General features: G+C 41.3%; 1 protein-coding gene across 3 annotated transcripts in view; it reads right to left on the reverse strand.

The window, feature by feature from the left end:
- srrm3 (serine/arginine repetitive matrix 3) overlaps window positions 1-25,088 on the reverse strand; it is a 118,055-nt gene that overhangs the window by 48,557 nt on the left and 44,410 nt on the right. For all 3 annotated transcript variants that reach the window (XM_084730454.1, XM_084730453.1, XM_084730452.1), the window contains exon 2: window positions 13,400-13,710. In XM_084730454.1, coding sequence (XP_084586580.1) covers window positions 13,400-13,698 — 299 coding nt within the window. In that variant the 5' untranslated portion in view covers window positions 13,699-13,710. The remainder of the gene's footprint in view (window positions 1-13,399; window positions 13,711-25,088) is intronic.

The raw sequence follows: 25,088 nt of genomic DNA on the forward strand, positions 1-25,088 counted from the left end.
GTTCTGGCCTGACACGGTGCAGAGGAGGGGCTGATTGGAGCGGTCAGTCTCAGCGAGGTTGGTAACACTGACTTCAAATTCAAATTAATGTTAAACTGAGCATGGCAGTTGTGTATTTTCATTTATGTGTGTGTGTGTATGAGGTGGGACTGTCCAGAGGCCAGAGTTAGCCAAGTGAAGCCAGATGAAAGCCATTTAGCCCAGGTCCATTGGCTACAGCATGAGGCATCCCAGTGATTTGGGCAGAGAGAGACAGGACACATCGATCAGGGCGAGGGGCTCCCCTCCACCCCCGCCATGAGAAATCACCACGATTAAAGAACTTGATTGGAGTAATTAGACAGCTCCGAGCACCCACAGATTCCCCCCCATTAGCTCACGATCCTGGAAAATGAATAGTTGTGGCCCAGAGACCATCCTTACGCTGATAGCCATCGATTTGATGAGAACGTGTCTACGTGCGGGCGTGTGCCAGTGATCTCTCTGTGTTTGATGTCTGAAGAGCCTTTTTTCCACAAGTCGTCCCCAGGCGCTGCTGTATACCTATGAAACTCTGCAGCCATCAATCTCGCTGCAAAGAGTACAGAGGCAAAGTGATGCCAATGTAGTTAGCAAGATTGAATGGCGCTGGGAACACGGGAAGGCAAACCCGAACGCCCCCACATTTCTATTTCAGGGGCAGAATTAAAACAACCTGGAGAGTGCCACAGTGAAATAGTTTAACTCTCAAGTGGAGAGGCTTTTCAATTGATGCTCTCTACAGTTATAGATTTTCTGGTTAGATAAGAGATACTGGATAAAGCAGACAGAAACAGGAGCAAAGAAAGACTACACCTTTCTCTCACTATATAAAGCTGATCTTTTCACCTCCCCCACAGAGTAAGCAGATTATTGGTTGGAGCAGCACAATCAGCCAATGCTACTCTTTCTGATTGCTCATCTTCTCTAAGTCCTCCTGTAACAACAGCATTTGAAGCTCTTTTGTCTGGCGTGGACCTGCTATATTGGCTTGGAAGCCCCGCAGTGACAATGTATAAAATGGGTCATTCTCCCTGAGATGTTTTCCCTCCAATTTTCAGTCTTATAGGACTCGGGCTTATCGTCTTATGACGCAGGCTTTGGCTCACAGGAAAACCTCCATCAGACAGAGATAGTTATTTGCTCTGGCCATGGAGCCTCTGAGAGCAGCTCTCTTAATAAGATCCCAGCTACTCACATCTCCTGCAATGTGTCAGTGTACATGTTATTAAAGGAATAACACTGCAGTGGCGGCCAAAATGAAGCAAATTAGCTCCAAACTACTACAATTAACTTCTTTCCTTGTTGTCTCAGTTTCAGTGTTAGGGAGTACTGGAATACATTACTCTTTCCCCACCAATGATGAGATATCTTGTCAATTGCTGTTTTCAATGATGCTGTGATGGATCATCTGACACAAAACTGTCACTCGAAGAAGAACCACTGGAATTGAGTAACAGAAGAAGAAGATGGTGTTATATAGCATGAAAACATCAGTGCTCAGCAGTGAGCACTGGGTTCAGAGTGAGGCTGCTCACCCTGCAGCCTCCACACCTCCACAGGGCAGAGAGCGCTACAGAGTGCTTCAGGTGGGGGGCGGGACATACACACCTAACATTTGAAACACTGGTGACAGTGATGTCACACATTTAATATGAAGTGTTAAAAAAACAAAGATAAAAAGGTGAAGTTTATTTTCTGCTTGACTATGTCTCTTTTTCATTTTTATGTCTTTTTCAGTTTTTTGTCAGAAAAGTGGATTTTTTTGGTGCCACCAACAAACATTCGAGTGCTTTTAAAAAAAGAATGAATGACGTTTGAACAAAAGGTTTTTTGTGTGTGTCTGAAACTAGAAAGTCTGTTCCTTCATTTGATATGTCTTGCGTTAACAAATTCATAGAACTGAATATTATGTGGGTGTTGAAAAAGTGTGAATTTTGTCAAAAATGATGGCACTGGCTGGCAACTTTATTAAAAACAATAGCGGGGTGGGGAAAGAGTTAAAACACAAAATATGACTAACTGTATTCCATTACAGTTTAAATTAGTGGTATTCTGAATACAGTTACTGTCTTTCAAAACAGATTACAGCCAGGACACTGTCAGGGATGTGTTTTTGGTATGGATATCTACAAACATGGTCAAGAAGGTGGCAACATGACGGTGCAGTGGATGAATCTAGTGATACACTACATATCATGATACCAGCATTCAACATACCAACATACTGCTATACTGTACACAAGATGATATATTGCAATTTTAATTCTAACTTTAGTAAAACTGTCATTTCATAAAGAACACATCACCATATGAATCAAATCTGAGTTAAAAGTACTTTTTTATGCAATCAGAACGGTGAAGATAGATCACAGTACTGCAATCTAGCCTTTTGGGGTTTTAAACGCAATACAAAATGAAGCGGTGCCACATTTTCGCATATGTCACAATTCAGGTGGAACAATTAATCAAAATTTTTATCAAAATTGCAATATGGTCTAATGCAATTTTCAAATCACAGGATGCACAATATTTCTTAAAGGCAAAATGTGTGTAAAAAATATAATTTTAAATGAAATATTGTGGTGCTGTTTAGTACAGATTCCTGAAAAAAAAAAACACCACATAACAGAAGATAATATTGTGATCTGCGAGTCTATTGATATTTTCATATACTCCTACTCTGCTCGCCATCAGTCAAGCAGCTTTCTGCACCATAAGACTCCACATCTAACTTGAAGAAGCACCTTAAGGTAACTTTAAGCCCTCTTCAGCCATGTTAGTCTGCTCTGACATACTAATGTAAAGGACAGAGGCTGTCATATGCTGCACTGATTGTAAGGACTCCTCATGCAAATTGTGATTTTGGGCTTTAGGACTATTTAAGTGAAATTTAACTTGACCTGCTAATTAGTTTACTTGTTAGCTCACTAATGAGTCCCAAATATGATCTGTTTATTCATCACATGAGTCATGATATATTCATTGGACGTGTGTGGCTCTACTGTTTGTGGCAGCATTAGCAGTGCTCTATAAGACGTAGTGAGAACAATGAGGGGATCTCTGCAGCAAAGTCAATCCCAAAAGCAGAAGCAAAGTGCAAACTACATTCAGAGTGACCCCGACAAATGATCTCAGCAAGTATTCCAAAAGTAATCCAAAGTATTAGAATAACTGACTTAAGTCATGTATTCAACTATGTATAAATAAATTTATAAGTACGGAATAGGTTATAAATTACATTTCAGGGCATGCATTTAATGATCTGTAGAGGAACACTGCTCAATTTACTCTAGATTATTCTGTCTTGAAATGAATCTGCTTGTTTGTCCTCATGTTCATGTAAATTCTGTTATGCTCCTCTGTGTTTTGTTGTCTATTTTGCTTGTGCCTGGCTACACCTCTCTATTCAACTTTAAAACCAACAGATATTAATTTTTCAGTACTCACATGCACATCTAATTTTTCTGCTCGGTGAAGCAGAAGGAGTAATATCTTCAGCCCCTTATTCAAAAACCTCTTCCCATTGGTGGCACACAGTTTCATGCATGTATAAGAAGGGCCTGGCACACACTTTGTTATGGGTGGACAATAATATCATCTTGTTTATTCTCTGTTGCCAACTTGTGAGGCTGTGTGTACACTGTGCAGCTGCTAATATGGGGTTCATGTGTTTAAAAAGGGAGCCGGATGCAGTATAGATTAGAGTGAGTGAGGCCCTGTGAAGAGGGATCATTAGAGAGCTGGAAAAAGGCTCAGACACCACAGGAGTTCAAAACATGCACAATCATTATGCCTCAATTAGCGTGGAAAAACACCCCTGAAATAGAATCTGGACCCTGGCATGCAGAGTGGCCCTCGAGTTGGAAATCAGTCAGTGAACTATGTTAATGTGGGGTAGCCAAACTTACAATGAGCATTTGTGGAAACATTCAGGACATGCAGCGTGATCTTATGGTGCTTCAGTTATATACCGTCTCCTCAAATGTATGTAACCTCCAGCACATTTAATATACATTAAAGGGTGACGTTCCCTGTAGTGGCAGAGCACACGGTGCCCCAATGAATGGGGAATGCTGCCAGGGCTTCAATAGCTAAATGAACAGACTCCTTTAATTGCTAAACCCGTCTAATTGGCTCCCAGGGTGAGGCCATCACTCATGACAGACTATTTATCATGGTCTTATCTCCGGAGAAGAGAGCGGCTGGATTGGAGGGGCTGTACGTAAAAAGGAGGTGGGGGGAGTGTCTGCCCTGCTGGCAGAGTTAGAGAGGGAGGCAGGCATCCAACCTGCCCCCCGGCCTAATCCTTCACCGAGGCCTCAGTCAGGACGGGGTCTCGGGGGTGGCGCCGGGGCTGAGCCCGCTGGCTTAAATCCACAACAAACGAAAACAGACTCCAGCCACCATTTTAATTGTGTCTAATGCCTGGCATTGCTCTCCCTCTCTATCCCTGTGTCTCATCCCCCGCTCTATCCCTTAATCCTGCACACATGCACACACACTCTCTCATTTAAAGAGGAACATTAGAAATTGGAGAGGCAAGGGGAGCAGTGCTGTGCCAAGCTGGCAAATGTGATTCTCCTTTTTATTATAGCTTAACAAGATGACTCGAGTCCGTCCAGAGCTTTAACACTCAGCTGAGTGGTCGCCGTCCTTCAAGTGGGCCTGTCTGCCAGCCGGGAGCATGCAGTCTGACGAGTGAGTAGAGCTGGTCAGCGCGGGTGTCTGCTCTCCTTGTATTCTGTCATCATTAGCCAAGCTGCTGCCTGCCACCATGCTGCTCCACTAGACATCACGACTCTTTTACATCACACTCAGACCAGGAACAACTATGTCTCCTCCAAGCCAGGAGATGAGTGGACCTTGACAGATGGCCCCAGTGCACCCCCCTACTTTTTTTCAAAGCCCAGCAGTTCGCATTCAGCTACATCAATCTGTTTGAGCTCGGCCATTACCCTGCAGTCTTAATGAGACCCTACTGCCTGACAAGCCCGGTCACGCTCAGGGAAGGAGGGACGGGTAGAAAAACAAGTGGAAGAGAAGTCTGATCTATCCCCAAATTCCTCATAACCCCCCCACAGGAGCACTGATTTAATTCATCTCCATATTCTAAAATGATGTAATCAGTGGTGGGAAAGAGAGAAGATACACATGCTCAAGTTTGTGGCTGACACCAGGGCTATTACCATAAATACTTGGGTCACAAGAGATTTTATTTAGGTGGCCAAATAAATATAAGACTGTGGAAGAAACTCTGCAAATTTAAGTTTTAAAATGTGTATATTTTTTTACTGATGAAAGGAAAAACAAGAGCCTGTAAATTCTGCTTAAATGCGCTTGTTTTGTCTTATTTAGTAAGAAGTAAGATGAAGGGCTTTTCACACTGCATATTCTTAGCCCTGGACTAAGAGTTAACCCCGGGATAACTTAGCCCCTTTTCACACACATATTATTAACCCAGGGTTAAGCTAAACCCAGGATTATATGATTTACACTGCTGTTCTTCTAGCTCTGGGTTAAAGTCTCTGTACACACACAGGTGTTTTGCGTTAACCTGGCTGATTGTCTTCTTCTAATCTTTTAGCCCTGTTTCACACTGCCAGTTTTTTATCCCTGGGTTTAGTCGATTTTCAGGGGATAATCCCGCAAACTCAGGGATAACTGCTCCAAAGCAGAGCCAGCTAAACCTAGGCTAAAATTGGGGTTATCCCACTTTGGAACATGCCAGGATTGTGCCAGTGTGAAAGCTCTTTTAGCCAGGGCTAAGTGCTCTTTTAACTTGGGGGTAAATGCAGTGTGAAAAGCCCTTAAGTGTCTGATACTGTTTTCCTGATGAAATGAAATAAAAACAGGCCTGTTAACTCAGACTTAATACATTTATTTCTCATTTATTTTTAGAACGTGTATGATTGTATACACACATTAACTCAATTTATTGAAAAGGCCTTTTGTAAATTGGGTGGCGATGGGTTTTCATTTTTAAAAAGTTTGGGAAACACTGGATTAGGGCCACAATGGTTGTGGGGCGCCCACACAGTCAGTGTGGCTTTCTGTGTTGCTCGCTCCTCATTGCCAGAAAACCAGGTGATGCAGCTCGCAGCAGACAGTGAGAGAGAGAGAGAGAGAGAGAGAGAGAGAGAGAGAGAGAGAGAGAGAGAGACAGACAGATAGAGAATGTGCTCATGTGGACGAGTGTGAGAAAAGAAGGACACAAGTGATGATAAACTTTCTTTCATGATGAACTCTTGCATCGCCAGCCGTCTCTCCACAGCGCTCATTAAAATGACTATGTCAATGCAAAAGAAAAGATAACAGCTGTTGGCTTGTTTATGTTCTTAACATTAGCGTCTCAGGCATGAATTTGCAGTTTTCAGCATGTATGTTGCAGAGGTTGTTCTTGTTTCCCAGGGACTTTGAAAATGTACAGTAGATGGTGGACACGTGGCTCTGAAGCTGCAGGTTGCAGACCCCTGCTCTGTATAAAATGTTTTTTTTTGTTAGCGGTTATCAAATAATGCCTTTGACAGACTATGACACAGTGGTACTGTGCCCCCAGGTCAATCCTGTTTTTCTGTTTAAGACCAATTGTACTGGAGAACACAGAACACATTTTTTTGAAACACGATTTGCTGTGGTAATCAGTTCTGCGATCACCTGACATGCCTCACCATGTTGTTTCATACAAGCACCAGTGAAGCCCTGGAGGAGCGACTGTCAGCAGCCTTCTTTGCTGCTGTGCAAGCGAGATGTTGTCGACTCTGGACTTTGAAAAACAATTCCGTTTTATTTGCCTTGTTCCCAAACTTACACTACAATACATAGAGGGACTTTAACCACATCCTCCAACGCCACAAAACTAAACTCCTGCTTCCAGGATAACTGAAATTCTCACATTAGCTTCAGCTCATAAACTTTGTCTTTCTATACCACCTGCCCAGCTGGAACTGCTCATGTGCAACTCTCAACAGAGATGTGAGGGAACGGAGATGGCTCCGTCTTTATGCCCCTACTTCTATCATCAGCTCTAGCAAAAAACAATGTGTTTGACACTCATTGATCACTTGTCTGATTGGACAAGTGAGTTGCTAGATTTACTAGCCTGAAGTGGCATTTTACTTTGCCTGGTCAAGCCCTGTCTGATGTTACCCTACAATTCTGTGGTTTACACTGCAGACTGGAGTCTCTGTTAACGGTGATGGACTGCTTGATCCCTGTTAGATATGCTCATCTGCTCTGTGAACTTTTTATGTACTTTCACCTGTTGTCTCTCCCAATAGAAGCCAATTTCAGTCAATGTGATGAAAAAAGAGGATCCTGTCAGTTAATATAGTGACAAACTTTCAAGTCATTATCCTGAGAAATTATCTAAAAACAGAAGGTATATATAAAAATAAAGTCATCCTTAACCCTTCATTGCATTGGCCTTTTTGGCTGACTACACCAAAAAATGATGAAATTCCAAGCTTGCTTCTCTAACTTTGTACCATTTTTGTACTGCTTTAATAACTCTGCGTGTAGTCATGGTAACACAGGTTAGCTAGTGAGCAAATAGAAAAAAAAAATCAAGCTTCATTTTTCGGTCAGGTTCAATTAATTGTGGCTATGTTCAGGTTAATGTATTCAAAATCAAAACACAACTTAATAACTAACAAGCAAAGTGTGTGTGTTCATTCAGTTTAGAACAGTGTGTGAAATTTGGTGGTTGTGCTGGGAGTGTTTTGGGGCCACGGTGTTTTGTCTGTCACCTATCGTATCTAGCCTTTACATAAAAAAGCAAACCCTCACTAATTAGCTTGGATTCAATTAAGTCACCCTCCCCTAATATATGAAGGATTAGCTGGCTTTCTCTAAATGATGAAAGTGATGTGACTAAAATGTCATGAGGTATCAGTGGGAAAGTGAATTTTCTCCATACTGACACAGGATCACAGAGCTCGTCATTAATTACAGTCTCAGCTAGCCTGGAGTTTGCCTGCTAGCTGTGGTTATTCAAGAAGCAGCGTGTCTATGTGTGTGTGTGTGTGCGTGTGCGTGTGCGTGTGCATGTGCATGTGCAGATCAGCCCGAGAGAAGCCTTGAGATTGTGGATTAGGGCTGACTGAAGTCACTACAATTTTCATGGCCACGGCGTGAGCACACACTGAGCCCCTCCTAGCTTTGTGCTGGAGGACACATGTCATGCTAATGAAACAAACTACGCTGTGCCCTGTGATGACTGTCTCTATGGCAACCTCGCTAATAACCATTACTTGAGGATAAGGCCATTAATGCAAAGTTCAAGTGTTGGTTGCAAATATGCATCACGGATGAGTAATGTTGCATCTGTGACATGCACAAGATTGTGAAGCAGAAATGGCTGCTGCTGATGAATCTACATGTATCTCCATGTTTGAGCCCTGGAAATGGTGTGTGTGTGTGTGTGTGTGTGTCTAGTATTTTCATCTGTGAGGTATAATTTGTGTCATTGCTGCACTGAAGTTACATTGTGCAGTCGTGGTTCTGGGGATTATCAGGATTTGTTGCTCCCACATGCTCAACCACATCGTTTTCACATTTTACCAAGCGACACACGCATGAATGAATTCTACTCAAAGCTCCAATTCAGACAATAAAAAGAGTTCTTTTTTTTTACCATGAGATGTTTCTGCCTTTTTATTTGTTTCTCACAATCTAACAAGGCCACATTCCCAGCACGCTGCGGCTCTTGTCACAGTAACTCCCACTGTTGGACTGGGGACAGAGTGCAATCCCCTGACACACATATAGTCACCAGTCTCTTCTTTGTACCCGGCAGCAAGGCTCTTCACCACCTTCCTGCTTCTCCACAGGTACCCAGCTAGAATGCAGAAGCCACTAGAACAGTGACAAGGACATGATCCTTCAGCAGGCAGCTGATTGTGAACATTGCCAATTATGTTAAATGGGGCTGCTGTCCAAGCAGGGAGCTCCCAGGTCTGTGCCAAAATGGTCTCTGTAGAGTCCTTCACTTAATACTGAACTGTTTCTTATTCCAGGAGGCAGTTCTCTTCAGGACCAGAGCAGCACGTAATGACTTTAGTTTCATTTGTGGCAGATTTGTTTCATGTCATTCTCTCTACAACAAGCAAGGATGCACTGCTTTTAAAGGGAACAAAACCATGACATTACTGGTCATAATTCTCTACTTGCACAATGCAATGTGACATTTATCTTATTTTACAAGCTTTTTACTTCCTGTCAACGCTATAGCAGAGTACCTTCGCCTACGAACGTGGCGATTTTTCAGTTAGTTACTTCACTTTAACAGTTAGCTTGGTACGTATTGTTAATAGTATTTACCGTTTGTTTTGTTTGGTGTTTTTGAGCATGTTTCTAATCATTTGAGTGTCTACTCAACCTCATCATAAACCTCATCATAAACCTCGCCAAAAATGTCTTGGCTCATTTCTGTTTTAACCATCACCAGCTCCGGTTTGGTCAAAATAAACCCCTGATTCACTGTGTTACATCTCACTGGAGGAGGAGCAAGAGGGAGGCTGGACATCAGAGAAGCAGCGAGGAGACACGGTGCATACAGCCAGAATATTTTCACATCTCCCTCTGTTGGTGTTTGCTGGAGCAGTTGAAATATGAACCAATTTGGTTTTGATGAGTTTGATTCGGTTTCTGACAAGTTTGAATGAGGTTTAACCAGGTTTAAAAAAAATTACAAACTGTGATGAAAGCAGAGAAGAATGATGAACACAGAGATGAGCTGACTCCAGTCTGCCTGTCCAGCCGGGAGACTCTGCTTGCAGGGTGAACACTAACTTTTCTGACTGTAATCTGTTTTCACATCACAGATGACAAACAAAGGCATTCAAATGGGAGCTAAAAAATATATATATAGCTCACGTAGGCTGATATTGATTGGCTGATAGTTTGTATGAAACGAAACAATCCTTGAAAGAGTGGACATAAAGGAGAGCAGCTACACTCGCTGGCTCTGGACACTGAGCTGCTCTGTTCACACGTGACTCACCCGAACATTGCAAAAACTAGCCTAGCTAGTTAGCCCTGCATTGGAGCAGGGTTATCCCCAAGTTTGTGGGGTTATCCCCTGAAAATTGACTAAACCTAGGGCTAAAAGCTGCCAGTATGAAACAGGGCTAAAAGATTAGAAGAAGAAGAAGACAATTAGCCAGGTAAACGAAAAACTCCTGTGTAACCCTGGGTTAACAATGTGTGTGTGAAAAGGGGCTGAGTTATCCCAGGGTTAACTCTTAGCCCATGGCGAAGAATATGCAGTGTGAAAAGCCCTTGAGGTGATTATCAAAACGCTAAAAAACATTATATAAAAATGAATGGTAAATACTGTTAAGTGAACTAACAACATTAAGAATAAAAAGTTTGCAGGTGAAGGTAACATTACTAAAGCATTGACAGGAAGTAAACAGATGTGCAACTTGTAAAACAGATGTGTGTCACACTGCACTGTGCAAGCAGAGATTAGATGCCAGTTATCATAACTACTGATAATGCATTCATCCTGATGCCACCCATTTCCATCCCATGCTGCTAAAAATGGCTGCATCAACAAGGCACAGCTGCTATTAACCACAGTTCCTTGTGTTTCCTACACTCCTCTGCAGGGGCTTGTTTTTTTTCTTCCTCTCAATATTGCAACAGAAATGACTTTTGGCAGGTAACAGATTTTGAATGTAATGTTCTGGTGCAGTTTGTGAACTCAGCACACCTACAGGTACATACCTGTCAATGTCAAGTTCTCTACTACACAGAGAATGCTTTCATGGCTTGCACTCCAAACAGCTCCACAATAACTGAATTGTTAAGAACAGATAAACAACTACTGTTTCACTGAAAACAGTAATGCCACTTGACATCAAATACGCAGTGCAACTGGAGTGCTTATTCACTCCCTGAGTTTTTGTGTTTAATACATTTTGGGCTTCATGCAAGAACACGTTGCTATTCTTATCCTCATTTTTTGAGGCTTGCTCATAGAGCTGTTTGGATTCATTAATATTTATTAACAGCACAAACTGCTTGTTTGATCAGTGCCAACTGTGCATGAGTAGCTACGCATTTGTTAGATTTGATCTTTAGCAAAATCAGTGACCCCAAATTGCCATATAAGACTGACATATATAAGATCTGTTGTTGAGCAAGTTTCATTCATAAAAACGTCACTTACAATAAAAAAGAAATACTTCACACTCTGGTGCTTCAAGTCCAACTGTCAGCAGCAGAAAACAGAACAGATGTAGCAGTGTCAGAAGTCGTATTAGAGGACTTGAAACAATTAGACAATATGAATAGTCTTGCCAACACAATGTTATCAGTGCCAAACTGTGACAGAAATAATTAAGATGTTAGACACAAAAAATTGTCTTGCTGAAGCAAAGTGGTCCAAGACTTTGACGGAAGACGGTCAAGAGGATGCGAGAGTCACGGAGCTGGACGATATTATTACACAGTGCTGGTGCAACCAGTGCTGAATGATTTCGAAAAAAAAAAAAAACAAACAAAACAAAATCAACCTAATTTTGATTTTTTTGACTGATACTGTGATATGATTTGCAATATTACAGGGAATGATAATTTTTACGTCTTCCTTATTTTTATTGAAAAACATACTAAAAATAATTATGATAAAGATGTTTTCTTAAATCTGTTGTGTAGCCCAGGACATCTCTGCAACATGACAATTTAAAATGTTTTTGACACACATCCTTGAATGGATACCCGTGCACCAGATCGGCACAAAAAATGTCCACAAGCTGACATGAATACAAAAGTAGTCAAACAAAACCTGTTTACAGTGCAAATATACAGTATATATATGTACACACATTATCGATGCACCCAACCCAAGATTGACTTTTTTGATGCAGGTGCAGTTTCACAGCACATTCTGCCTATCAATATTACACCTCCTGTGAATTGACAGTGGCAATAGGCCATACTGGAATTTCAATAAAATGGTTTAATGAATTCATTGTTCAACCCGAGGTGCAGAGGAGGATCTTCCCCTGGACACTGAGGCTGCCAGACTGACAGATGTTTCTTTGCAACTACTAAACTGTGAAAAGATGGAAAGAATTTTGTTTGTTGTTTTATTTAGTTATTTTATTCACCTTAGTTTATTTCAGTATCATACTTATACTTAAGGCATTAAAATCAAATCAAACAACTACTTTCTTTCTTTCAAGCCACCCAGCAAATCTAAGTCCTTAATTCACTCACATAGCTCAGTGTTTGGTCTCTACCGACTCCTGAGGGAAATATTTGATGTTTGATTTGTCAATAAATCAAACACAGATAATTCATTTCAGGAAAAAAGAGTATTCCAAGAGTTATGAAAACAACAGACTTTTGGTACTGTCACACTGGAATTACACAAATAAATATTTGGGATTTACTCTTGATGAGTTTATGATTTATGAATGATTAGGGTCTGTGGTTAATAAGTATGTAAAAGTCTCAGATATTCTACAATTTACAACTTTAAGACACACGTGTCTCTCCTATATTAAATGATGCTTCAGGGATATTAAGGCATTAAAGAATGTCAAGTATCAGACTCCATACAGAACAGAGCTGCACGCTGTTTTTTAGGTGTTTATTAGTTTGCTCTTATTTTGTCTGTTCAGGCTGATCTGGGCTGAATTCTTGGTTCAAGAAGATAAATGTGAAATTATCAGAAACCATCAGGAATCACTTGCTTAATACATCAGAAAACAGGGTTAATAAGAAGGTCTTCCACGGGTTAAAGAAACAAAGAAAAAGAAAAGTTACTTGTTAGATTTGAATCACATTTTCTTCTGTATTATCCCTGATGAGTTAATAATACTGATATTCAATGAACTGTTCAATCCAGAAATTATTTGATGTACTGATGATGACAGAATGGAGTCTTTTTTTAACTTTAATGTTTGCTTTACTTTATTTCTAAAGCTTGAACAAAGCATCAAGAGTAACTGTAATTTATGTTGCTACTTTGGTTCAAATTCATTCATTCTTTCATATTTGGCTCTTCAGCTGCTAAATTCTCCTCTATGTTCACTGGTCAATTTTTAACTCTGAGCAGGTTGTGTACACTACAGTGGCTTGTAGAGCTTTTTCACTGACAGTAGCTGCCTTATGTGGCTGAAAACAGCACTACAGGGGTGGTGAGAGTGAACCAAAACAGTAAAGTTGTGGGCTGGACAGCTAAACAATGAGCTGACACTCACTATAAAGCTCTGTAAAGCCGACGCCTCTCACACTGTCACATTGTTTTCACATCGTCATTTGATACATAGTTATTAAAAATATTGATTATAGCTGCTTTGAGCGTGCACTGTACAAGTGGTTCTTGTATGAGGGTTATTGTATTGTGGTTGATGATTCTACTTACCCCTGCTCCTCCATCATCTCCTGGAGCTCCATGCACTTCAGCTCCACTCTCCTCTTCCTCTCATGGTCCAGAATCTCTCTATGTGGCTTCTTCACCAGGACGGGCTCGGCTTTGGGCTCCTCCTCCTCCTCCTCCGTACCTGGCTGTCCCTCCTCTGCTTTGGCTTGCAGGGCTGCAGTCGGTGTCAGCCCTCCTGATCCTGCAGCTGATCCTGCTCCCGCTCCTGCTCCGGGGACCACAGGCTGGGCCATCCCGTTTGCACCATCTTTAGGAGATGGCACCCTCGTGGCATCGTACATGGTTACTGAACTCTGTGGAGACACAGATGATGGAGAGAAATTGTCAGATGAACGTGAGGTAGACCAGTGGAGTTTGCCAGTCTAAGACAGTCTAATTTCTTTTTAATGATTTAACGTCCAATCTGTGCAAAAACCCACATTAGGAGGATTATTACAGAATTTTAAGCACTGTTAAATATAGTGAGAGTTAATAATTCTTATACACATGACATACATTTAGTAAAAGCTGCCAACTAAAACACAACAAAATTCTTCTGTATGTGGATGGGCAATGAGCCACTCGATGATACAGAGTGAAAGGTGAGCTGAGATGTTAATACCTCTGAGCAGACTGCAGCGGTTCTGCATGAACCAAGCAGCACCCTTCATACACATCAACATACTGTACTCTCATATACACACTTTGGATCTTGAGTACATGTAGACAAGCATTGCCAGAGACAGCGCTGGCAGTAACTTGTGCTCCATGAGTCAACAGCCCAGTACTGCCTAGAGGCAGGTTAGGGGGAGAGAGGGAGAGCTAAATCCCTCTTTAAACATGCTCTTATCTTCTGGACTGAACTGAAGCTGAAAAAACAGGTCATATACCATAAATACAGCATGAGACTGAAAGTAGGACTGAGCCATAAAGACTGGGATGCACCTAAAGCTGGGCAACGTATCAACATCATATCAGCACTGTGATATGAGACTAGAAATCATCTTAGATTTTGGATACTGTTATATTGTAATATGTCATGTGTCATGTTTTCCTGGTTTTGAGGCACACAGACACACACTCACTCACACACTGAAGTGATTACATGATCCCTGTCAGGTGTAAACAGTTTGAGTCCTGTCAGGACCTATTAATCATACAACAGGTTGGAAAATCACTTTTTTACCTAGCTAGTGAACAGCGTTTGTTAGTTGGCTAAAAAGTCTGTTAGCCTAGTTAGCCTACTCATAGTGGAGAGAGTCAGAGAAGCTCTACTTTCTCCTTTTCTGAGAAAAACACATGGGCTGCATTAATAGAGCAATATGGTCAAATAATAGAGAATTAAAAAACAGCACAGTCAGGAACAAAGAGACTGGCAGCAACTGACAGGATCTTTTAACAGATCAACTGAAGTGAAAGAAAGAAGAGACACATCATAACTGAACTGGGTCCAGTCTGTTCCTTAACTGTCTTTGAGGAACTCGATTATTTTGCTCAATTAATCTCAAAAAGGCATCCAATTTAAAAGTTAAACCTCCTCAAGTGGAAGTTTAAAGCCACTGAAAACGTGACTTGAAATGGCAAAAATGCATATTTTATATCAAAGTTTAGTTTCTCATCAAGCATCCACAAAGATCTGAATGAAAATAAATGCTCATAACTATTAGAAGACTCACTTCAAAACAGCTCATTTTGCTGTTAAGACCATTTTCAAGAGTGTGTGGGCGTGTCATTTCTTGTTTGATTGACAGCTGCCTCAGAAGTCCAAACACAGAAGCTGTGTAACATCCTGCTGAGGACCGCTGTAGACACAGGCTGCAGCAAAATGTGTTTTAGCACCTAAACAAAGGTACCTACCTAAAAAAATCAATATTTAAATGCATGCTATATTTAGAACATATTTGCCACTCTGATTTGTCGTCAGGCAGTGTTTTCTAACACAGACCTGAAGCCACTGCCTCTGCTCTCTTTACAACCACCAGCCTCCACAGACAGAAACAGTCTTTTTACCTTGCAGGACTCAGGAGCTGTAGGAGTTTGTGTTTGTTAGTTAGTTTGTGTTATTGTTTGACTTTGGTGTAACTTTGGCGTTTTAACACGTTTGTTTTGGCCTGAACAAACATTACTTGCTGCAGATCAAGGCAGTGGTAGACCAACAACTCCAGTGCTCCAAACGGGGAAATGACTGCTTTTCTCAATGGAGTTGGATGTGGCTGTAAAGAGCGCACAGACATAATATTTTTAAGAAAATTTTGTTGCACCCACATAGCAACTAACATGGATTTTTTATGATTGGGTAATTTTCATAATAAATCTCCAAGCACAAACTTTATACTTTTTATATGCTTATTATTATGTACATGAGAGTCTAAATTATTTGGTTAGAAGATTATGGTGGATTTGTTTTGAGAGTTTTGAAATGGAGTTTAAAATTTTGTTGAAACAGAATTTAATTTAATCTAGGTTGAGTGAAAACTAAGAGAAGCTCAAATTTAATCTGTCCTAAATTTAAAATAGTTTTGTGCAGTTTGGTGCAACATAATTTAAAGCTAAACCATAATATAACTGAGTTTAAACATGAATCCTTGTCTAAGCCAAGCGTAAGTATCTTAAGAGCAGAAAGACTGGGAGAAATCTCCTGCAACAAAACAGGTAAGGAGGAATATGGAAATTGTTGATTTGTCTTCAGTGTAACTCGACTTATTTTATTCTATCAACACTGAATGCACTCTTTGTTTTTGACTTGCTTGACCTTTCTTTTTCTGGCTCGTTTATTGATGAAATGATGAGCTTGTCATTTTACTGACTAAAAAGTCGTCTTGTACAAGTGCCGCATGGACCGGGGCTCTGATTAAGATGGATGGTCCTGTTGAGGCCGGTGTAGAACATGCAGGCCTTCACGTGCCCACGAGCCTCAGCTGCCCAGCACCGGCCCTCTCCCTGTACGCCTAATGGCTTCATTTTTCATTGAGGAGCCAAAACAGCCCAGCTGAGGCACTTCATCACTGTCACACATGGAGGAGCGGAGACAGGATGACACTGTGAGGCTGGATGGACAAATCTCCACAACTGGACTCGCATCATTTCTCAACTTACTTCGTCTAAATGTTGTGAGTGGGTGAGCAGTTTGTGCCGTGCAAGGCAGGCGGTTCTCTCCACTGGAGCTGGTTCTGGAAGTCTTTGACTGGTTAATGGGGATGTGCTTGTTTTTCAAGTGCTGCGTGCTGGTAAACGAGCCGTGGATCTGCGCGTAGCGACACAGCTCTCGGCTGACAGAACAGGTGGCAGGACAGCAGGAGGCATCATCGCTGAATCTATTATACAGTAAATCAGCACTTGATATTCCATGACAGCAATCTCTCATCTGCACATGCTCGTCACAAAAAACAGCTCGGTAGAAGCTTCGAGGGAGAAAAGCTCCCCCCAGTCCTTTAAAATGACATTCAAGTACACACAAAGGACTTCACTGTATGAGATCGGAAGGAAGTCAATTAACATGAGCCTGTTTTCTACTAATTGAGCAGAAATGTCAGAACAGAAATGATGGGCTTCTGTCTTGTTTGTTATAATTAGACCAGGTGGTCAGCGGCTGTGAAAGCTTGAGCCACCCTGTTCAGGTCTGGATCTCTCAGCCAGAGGGGAGGACCACAGCTAATCCCATTTGTGCCGGACGTCTTGGCCACAGCGGGTCAATCCTGGTAGCAAACCCCACGATTTACACCATACGCAGCCACCCGAGCCTTCAGAAGCTGTTTGAAATGCAGCAGTAATGAGCTTAGATAAAATGAAGATATCATCTGAGAATCTGCAGGAGAGGACCCTCCCATCTCAAATGAAAATCTCCACATCGCCAGATGTGGGAGTCAAACGCTGCAGGCCGAGCTCCAGTCTGTGTTAAACCGTGCTGTAAATATCGAGCCATCTCATTATACTAATGCATCATTCCACAGTCAGTCCTTTTGTTCCCCGGAGGGGAGGGGGTGCAAAGAAAAAATCTGTTCTCTTTCAAGTTAAGACAACTAAATCATTTAATTGTGTAATGAAAAAAAAATCAGAGCAGAAAGGGAGGGTTGTCAGTGAGCTGATAAGGCAATGGAGCACGCAGTTAATTGTGTGCGAGTCCTCTACAGGGACTGAAGGTTATCTGGAGCTGCTGTATTAATGGTGGCACCAACCTACGCCGCTATTATTGCGAGGGTGTGTGAGACTGTCACATCTCAACAAACACTGTTTGTAATTAGTCATTATGCTAAGTGAAGTTGTTTAGCCACATGCTACGTGTCACCATCAGTTATTTCAAACCACAAAGAGATCATGAGTAGTTGAACATTTAATACACTATTCTGGAGCAAAGACAACGATTGTTCTTAAAAATAAACAACCCCTTCTCATCCTTACTCATCAAATACTGATGTATGGTAACCCCTCTTCAGTGGAAGAGACCCCTCAGCATCTGTATGCAGCACATTGGCCACCCATTAACTCCAATATTAACCCATGTGCAACCTGTTCTCATCTCAGCTTGAAGACCTTTCTGCCAGAAAGCCTTTTAAACAAAAAAATCAAAAAGTTGTGAAACTGTCACACTGTGATCACATGACCGGGGATGGACATAACTAACTACAACTACTCAAATGCCTGTAATTAAGTTGTTTTTTGGGTACTTGTATTGAGTATTACCTCAAGTCTGCAATTTTACTTGTGCACTCTGTAATCTATTTAGTTACTTTAAAATCATAACTGAGTACTGAGTACAATTTGAATTAATATCCAAATCTTTCATCTGCATTTTTGTAGCCAATATGGTTGTCTGATTGCAGATAAGTCAATGAAAATCATGATAAACAGCAAAAGGGCTGAACAACTAATCAAAATGCTATTAATTTTACTATCGGGGCACTGCCCTGGTACTGGTAATTGAGTACAGACAGTGAGTATTCTTTCCACCACTACTAACGTTATGCAGCTTACAAGTTTTAATAACGTTTTGTTCTCACAAGACACAATTCCTGGTCTCCTGTGTGAAAGTTTGTGTGAACCATCCACCTCCTTCATGTGCAGACTTCTCCCTCTTTATACTATGTCAAAGACCTGGTGCATCTAATGCAGCTGCATGGGTTTAAATTGAAGTCACTTGAAAGCCTGGTGTGTCTCTTTGAGCCACTAATGGGTATTATGCATGTCTGTATTAGTCTCTGAGGGGCGGTGAAAACAAGTCGGCATTTGACGAGTTGAGAATGAGAGCCTTCTGAGACAAAAGAGCCGTTAGCTCACGTCTTCTCTCTACTGAGTGAAAGAAGATGCTGTCTGCTGTCTGTTCTTAACCTTTGCCTGAGGTTTCCTGTGCTGTCTGCTTGATTGGATGCTGCTGCTGTCGAGGCCTCTGCAGCGTGTCTTCTGCAGACATCACGACGTATACAACAAAACAAGTCTGTGGAGTAAAATAACAGCAAACTCTGGTTGATGTGAAGTGTCGGTTCTCACTAAATGTTGAAGTATCATGATCTCTCAGTGACATGGTTGCTAGGTGCCCACGCAGGACTGTATATGGATCACCCACTTAAAGCTTTAATTACTAAGGATAACATTCACCGTGGCCACACATTGGAAAAATCTTAGTCTCATTAGGAATCTAATGTTGCATTAGGCTAATGAGACATTAGAGAGGAGATTGCCTGGACTTGAGCCACAGTGTGATTATAATGATTTAATTTTTTTTCCATAGGGGGTTTTTATCTAAATATATCATTAACAAAAAGTAAATGACACTATTGGAAGTGTACGCTGCAGCCCCTGTGAGCTGCAGTCTGTTGGGTATTTGACTGTTTTGCCTGTCAGCCTCTTTGGATGGATAGATTACCAGTTGACTGCCTACATCTTTAGCAAATTTACACAAGGAGCTCCCAGAGAATGGTGATCACTGTAAATATCATACACGCTATTCTACAGCATTGTCAATGTGAACATGTTAGGATGCTGATGTTAGTCTTTAACTTTATCTTCTTCTTTTTTTTGGCCTTTTACTTAATCTTGCTTTAAACAGTAGATAAATGCCATTTACTCTGTTACTACTGTTTGGTTCTAATTAAGTTTGTGTTTGATATTAAGAGCTGTAATAATCTACATGAATTCTGAGTTGCTCTCTGTTTCAGTACCACAAACATAGTTACATGTAACATAGATCTCCAGTTTATATAATTTCTGTTTACCAACACAGCTCTGTCTGCTGTGCTGTACTGTTGGAAGGAGCTGTAAAAAGATGATTCAAGTGTCTGAAAATTGTTTTCTAACAGACTTGGGGACAAGCAAAATTTCAGTCACCAAAATAACACAGTCCTTTGCAGATTCTCCACTACACTTTGAAAATCCCCCTCGAAAAAGGCAGTGCTATCAAGTAAGCCACCTAGCAACAGCGTCGGTCTGAACTGGTTTGTCTCGAGCAAGGTATCGCTGGTGTTCAGGAGGGCCTAAGGGAATTATTTTTGTCAGTCAAAATGTGTGGTTAATTCACCTGTCACTTTCTACAAAAACGCACAGGCTGTGGCCTTCTGTCCCAGTGATGAAGTCCTAACCAGTAACTAGGCCAGCTCTAACCTTTCTCTGCATAGAGACAACAACAAAAAAAATCTATTGCTTTCAGGACAGAGACCCTTTCATTTCTGAAGCAAAGTTGAAAACGACGTTCAAATTAGAATTGGAAGAGAATAGCCTAATAAATGAATGAAATAAATCAACAACATTTGAAATACTGATATGTTAGGTCTTCTCTGAAGGCCTAGAGGGCTCTCAGGGTTCTCCTCTGATATAAACCAATTACTAGATAAAACATTGCAGCTTTCTATCAACACATTACTAACTTATAAATGTCATTACAATCGTTCTCAATATTATAATCAATGATATTATCAATTCTTCATTAGTTCCATCAGAGCTGGTAGAAAATGTTTAGCTCTTTTTCATACAGTATGTTTTGTGTATCTGAATATATCAACATATTGCAGTTTTTACAAGGTAAATGTACACAGCAGGGTGCTTTCAGGACACAACATATGTATGGCCATCTGTACATTTAGTCTTGTTACTGTAAATACTGCAGATACAGGCTGGTATGTATTAGTCAAAGAGAGACAGAAGAAAGTCAGCAGATTCTGTACATGTTTTTTTCATTCTGTAATAAATCTTTGCTCTATATGAATGAATGTCTGTTTTAGGTCGTAGTTGACTACAGTCTGCATTTGACCGTAAGCAGGAAAATTTGATGTTTTCCTGCCAATATTGATTTGTATATCATCAAACACTGACATAACATCAATAAAGAAGGTAGAAATGTCTCTTAAGCACTGCTGTCCACTGCAACAATCCAGTTCCATCTCAGGAATGATTTTTCTTCCATCTTATCATGTCTTCTGTCTTATTTTGATGCTAATTAAAATCTATTGATAAGTTAATGGCACTGGCTTTGCAGTTAGAGTGGAAAAACACACAAAGCAAGCAGCATGCTTCTATTTATTTTGTGCCTTAGAAAATCTCCGCCTTGTTTAAGTGGATTCCATTTCTCCTGCTACAGTCAGGAGAGAAAAATGGAGAGGTGGGACTGGTCTCCTTGGAGCCACTCTGGTCTCTAAAAGCCCACTCTCTTCGGTCCTCTCTCATGGCACGCCAGGTCACTCTGTGTTGTGCACAAAGGGCTCCGATGATTGGATCTCACTCAGCAGTGGCTGCACCTCCACCATGATTGCAGGGTGTTTGTAACAGGGGGCCTGACCTTGACTGAGAGTGGCAGAGAGTAGCTGAAAAAACATCCTGGGTGGCTATTGCTAAAAAAAAAAATGTAAAAAGAGAAATATTTTGAGTCAAGGTAGACCTTCTGGATATACTTTGTGTGCACATGTCTTAGTAAGACCTGTCTGTATCTCTTCTCACAAACAGCGCTCACCAAAGTTCCCCCTCTGCCTCTGTCTCCTATCTCCCGCTATCCATCACACCTTTTCCTCCAAAATAATCTGCCCCTTGGCTGGAAGCTTTGTGTTTTGTTTTTAGCACGTTGGCACCCAGAGGATGTGTTTAGCTCACCCAAGGTCAGCTGTCTTCATTCCAGGCACGTTGGATTGCTGCTGGGTGCTGGGAAACAAGCAGCCTCAACTTTTTCTTTCTCTCTTTTTTTAATCGTAGTTGGATGGAAGGTGCATACAGAATGAGAGACAGAGGTCTGAGGGATGGTAATAGAAAAGAGGAAAGAAATAGTCATGCACAGTGGCCTTGTTAGAAGTTTAAATGGTAGAATCAGAAGTTCTGATGTATGTAATTCCTTATTCATTATTACTGTTTACCAACTTGTGGCTTGAAGGCATTGAATTTTGTTGATTGTTGTAACTCAAATATGAAACAGCCCTCTTGGTAAGTTTCCCTAGACCCAACTGGAAGTAGGATATTTTGAACTTCCTGTGCAATTTCAGACATTTTTTGCCATTTACAGGCGTTTCATTTTAACTCCTCTGTGGGAATTATTCCAATCGACTTCAGATTGGTATAATGCAATCTCAACGTTTATGATTTTATATGATATGGGGGGTTCATTAAACGGCGTGTCCATGGTGTAGTGTGGCATTGAGTTTCCATGAAACAGTAAGTTGTTGTAACTCAAATATTAGGCAGCCCCATGGAACATTTCACCTAGATGTATGAAAAGAGGTTGCACATGTATCATGTCTAGATGTACAAAAAATCCTCTGGGAACCATACTCTAAACCCAACAGGAAGTCAGACATTTTGAATTCTGTGTGCATTTTTTGTGCAATTTCCTGGTGCTGTACTTTACCTAATTCGTCCTACAGAATTAATCAGATCAACTTCAAATTGGGTTGGTTCATTCTAAATACCTTTGTGATGCCAAAGTGTGAAGCATTTGAGTTTTTGTTGACTGGTATATCTGTAGCGTGGTGATGAATTCCCATGTTTACCCAAGAAACAGGAAGGTGCTGTAATTTGAGTGTACACGACCATATCTGCCCAAAACTTCACTTGTTTGATAAGAGTCCCAGCCTGAAGACAACTACATGCGTGGCTGCAGCACAGCCTGATGGGTGCGAGATGTGAGCACCCCTTCAATGCTGCATGCAGCTTTAATCATTATCACTGTTTACCAACTTATGCTGCAATTTAAGATGACACAATGAGAGTGCACTAAAGACTTCATGTGAAACTTTGGCACATTTTCACAGCAGCAGCTGCTCTGATTTGGTAAATTCATGCCCAGGCACAGCCCGCCATTCAGCCGACTTTATTAAAGAGACATGGGGTTAGACTGAGTATGAGTAGTTTCTGTTAAGTGCTTCACTTACTTTTCTGTTGGTGCTTTGGGAGCTGCAGCACAGACTGAAATAAGAGTGCGGCTTCAACTGGAGTTGAGAGAGATTTCGACTCTATCAGGGAGAAAGAGAGGGCTACAGCAGAGGAGGGAGTAGCTCTTGGAGCTCAGTTGGTGCTGCTGTGCTAAAAAAATTCCAGTATAGCATGAAGAACTGAAAACACCTCTGTCTGATGCAGAGTGCTGAAAAAACTACATTTTTATGTGTAGAGTTACTCATAAGAGCCACTTTATGCATCATTTGGAGCTAAGTAGATAACACAAACAGGATTATAAAAACATCAACACACTCTGAACTAATGAGAGAGAGATACAGAGAGAGGCGAGAAGGCAGCTGAAAATTCTGGCCTTTGGTGGTGAGACATCCTTGGCAACCTCGGAGACAGAGTGTGACAGAAATAAACCAGCCCTGTCCCATTTTCAACACAGAGAGAATACTGCAAGTCACCTCAGAGGAAGACAGAGATGATGTTTATAAGGTGACATCTGGGCTCATCCTGGCACACAGTTCAGCTGTGGGTTGACAATTGCTCGACCTCAGAACAGGTCTTTGAACAGTTTGCCCTGCTCTGCTCCTCAGGGATCAAACCCTGCTTTTTAAAAAATCTCTCTTCGACTCTTCAGCGGGTTTACATCTGCTCCAGCTGGCTCAGGGTGCAGCTATACTAACTCTGCTCAAACTCATAAACTCCACCGTGTTGCCATGTGCAGCATCTCATGGGAGGAATGATTAGCATAGGACTGCTTCTGATGCGATTAGCAGGGTCACTGGCAGGGGAGAGATGGGCTCAGGTCTGCGTGCCTGAGTCACTCCCCGCCTGTCGGTACGCTGCACACCACAACACATCTTCTTCTGTGCAAATACAGAGGAGAATTCAAACGAAGATGGAACTGATCAAGTTTTACTGATTCCAAATCAGGTTTGATTATCTTTGTGATTTCTCTTGCAAGTGCAATGTAATTGTTATATTTCAAATTATGTATTCCTTGGAAAAATGTTAAAGACTGTTGTTACAAATTTGCACAAAAAGTCACTAAAACATTGTGCCATCCAAGTTTGTGGAGTAAGAAATAAGTGAACTTACCAGACCTCTGTAACTCACTCGACATCTCTGCTTAAGGCTAGCAGCTCAAGGCGTTGCCATGTCATTGTTCCAACATCCCATTATTCTGAAACCCCAGTAGTCAAAAGAATGTCCCACTGGACCAAAAGCTCATTCATACAGTTAGGCTTGGGTGCTATCTGTTTTTTCATACCTTCGTGTCTTTCTGACATTTTATCAGGGTTTATGGCATTATAGCAGTATTTGTGAAAAGCAGCCCAGCTAAGCTCTACTCCACTGCAGATAATCTCCTTAACGTAGGCAGAGCTGATTGTCATAGCAACGCCTTTCCCGCAGTTGGGAAAGCCTTTGATCACTGTCAAACCTAAACTGTACATTTACTGCCAGACCGACAGCTTCACTTCTCACCTTTTCCTCTTCTCAGTGCACATTCACCGTCACTCTCCACTGCTTGTGCTCTCACACTCACTTAAATGAATCAATCAGTAGTCTGCAGTGTTTGTTGGCTCACATTTATCATCTAAATGTATTGACTAAATTCAAAATACTCCCAAATAGGGGCAGAGGCATTTTTTTCTCTTTTACTAATTAGACCTGTAACTTTGTTCCCCAGATGCCATGTTTTGGGGCACAGCAGCGCTGCCTTGCCCACCAGAGGAGACCAAGGAGTCTGTATTTTTGAAAGTACTGAAAATCATACCATCTGGATTTCTTCTAAAACTATAAATTATTCTGAAATCAAATACCCATTGCTCTGAAGGCCCGTTGTTAAGAAAATACACACCCTCCCTGTAGTTGGTAACCATAACCCATCTAACACAGGGGCATTCACCAACTGAGGTAAATCTCATGATTTTATTCTGACATTGGAAATTTGTCTGCAACAATTGTTTGAAATGTTGCCTTTTAAAGACAAACCTCTGCAAGGAGAATTAGTATTTCTGGGGCAATGGGCCTGTGTAGCAGCAGACTTTTGTTTTTCAGGATAACTGGCTGTCCAAAGGTACATTTTCAGGCTACTGGGGTTTCGAGAATGGGCCATGAGAACAATGGGTAATCCTGTTTGAGACTACATTAACTGCTACTATCAATACACATCTGAATCTCTGACCAAACTGTCGGCAGCTGAGTAGCATTGTGGGTAACGTAGGTGTCAGGTTTTGACAAGGAAGAATAATGTGTCAATTGCATGATTTCTCTATAGGATTTCCCACTCAGCCTTCTCTAAATATGCCAATCCATTTTCAGCCACTTCAATTAC

Source organism: Lutjanus erythropterus, chromosome 11, assembly GCF_056507025.1.
Source record: "Lutjanus erythropterus isolate fLutEry1 chromosome 11, fLutEry1.hap2, whole genome shotgun sequence".
Taxonomy (NCBI): Eukaryota; Metazoa; Chordata; class Actinopteri; order Lutjaniformes; family Lutjanidae; genus Lutjanus; species Lutjanus erythropterus.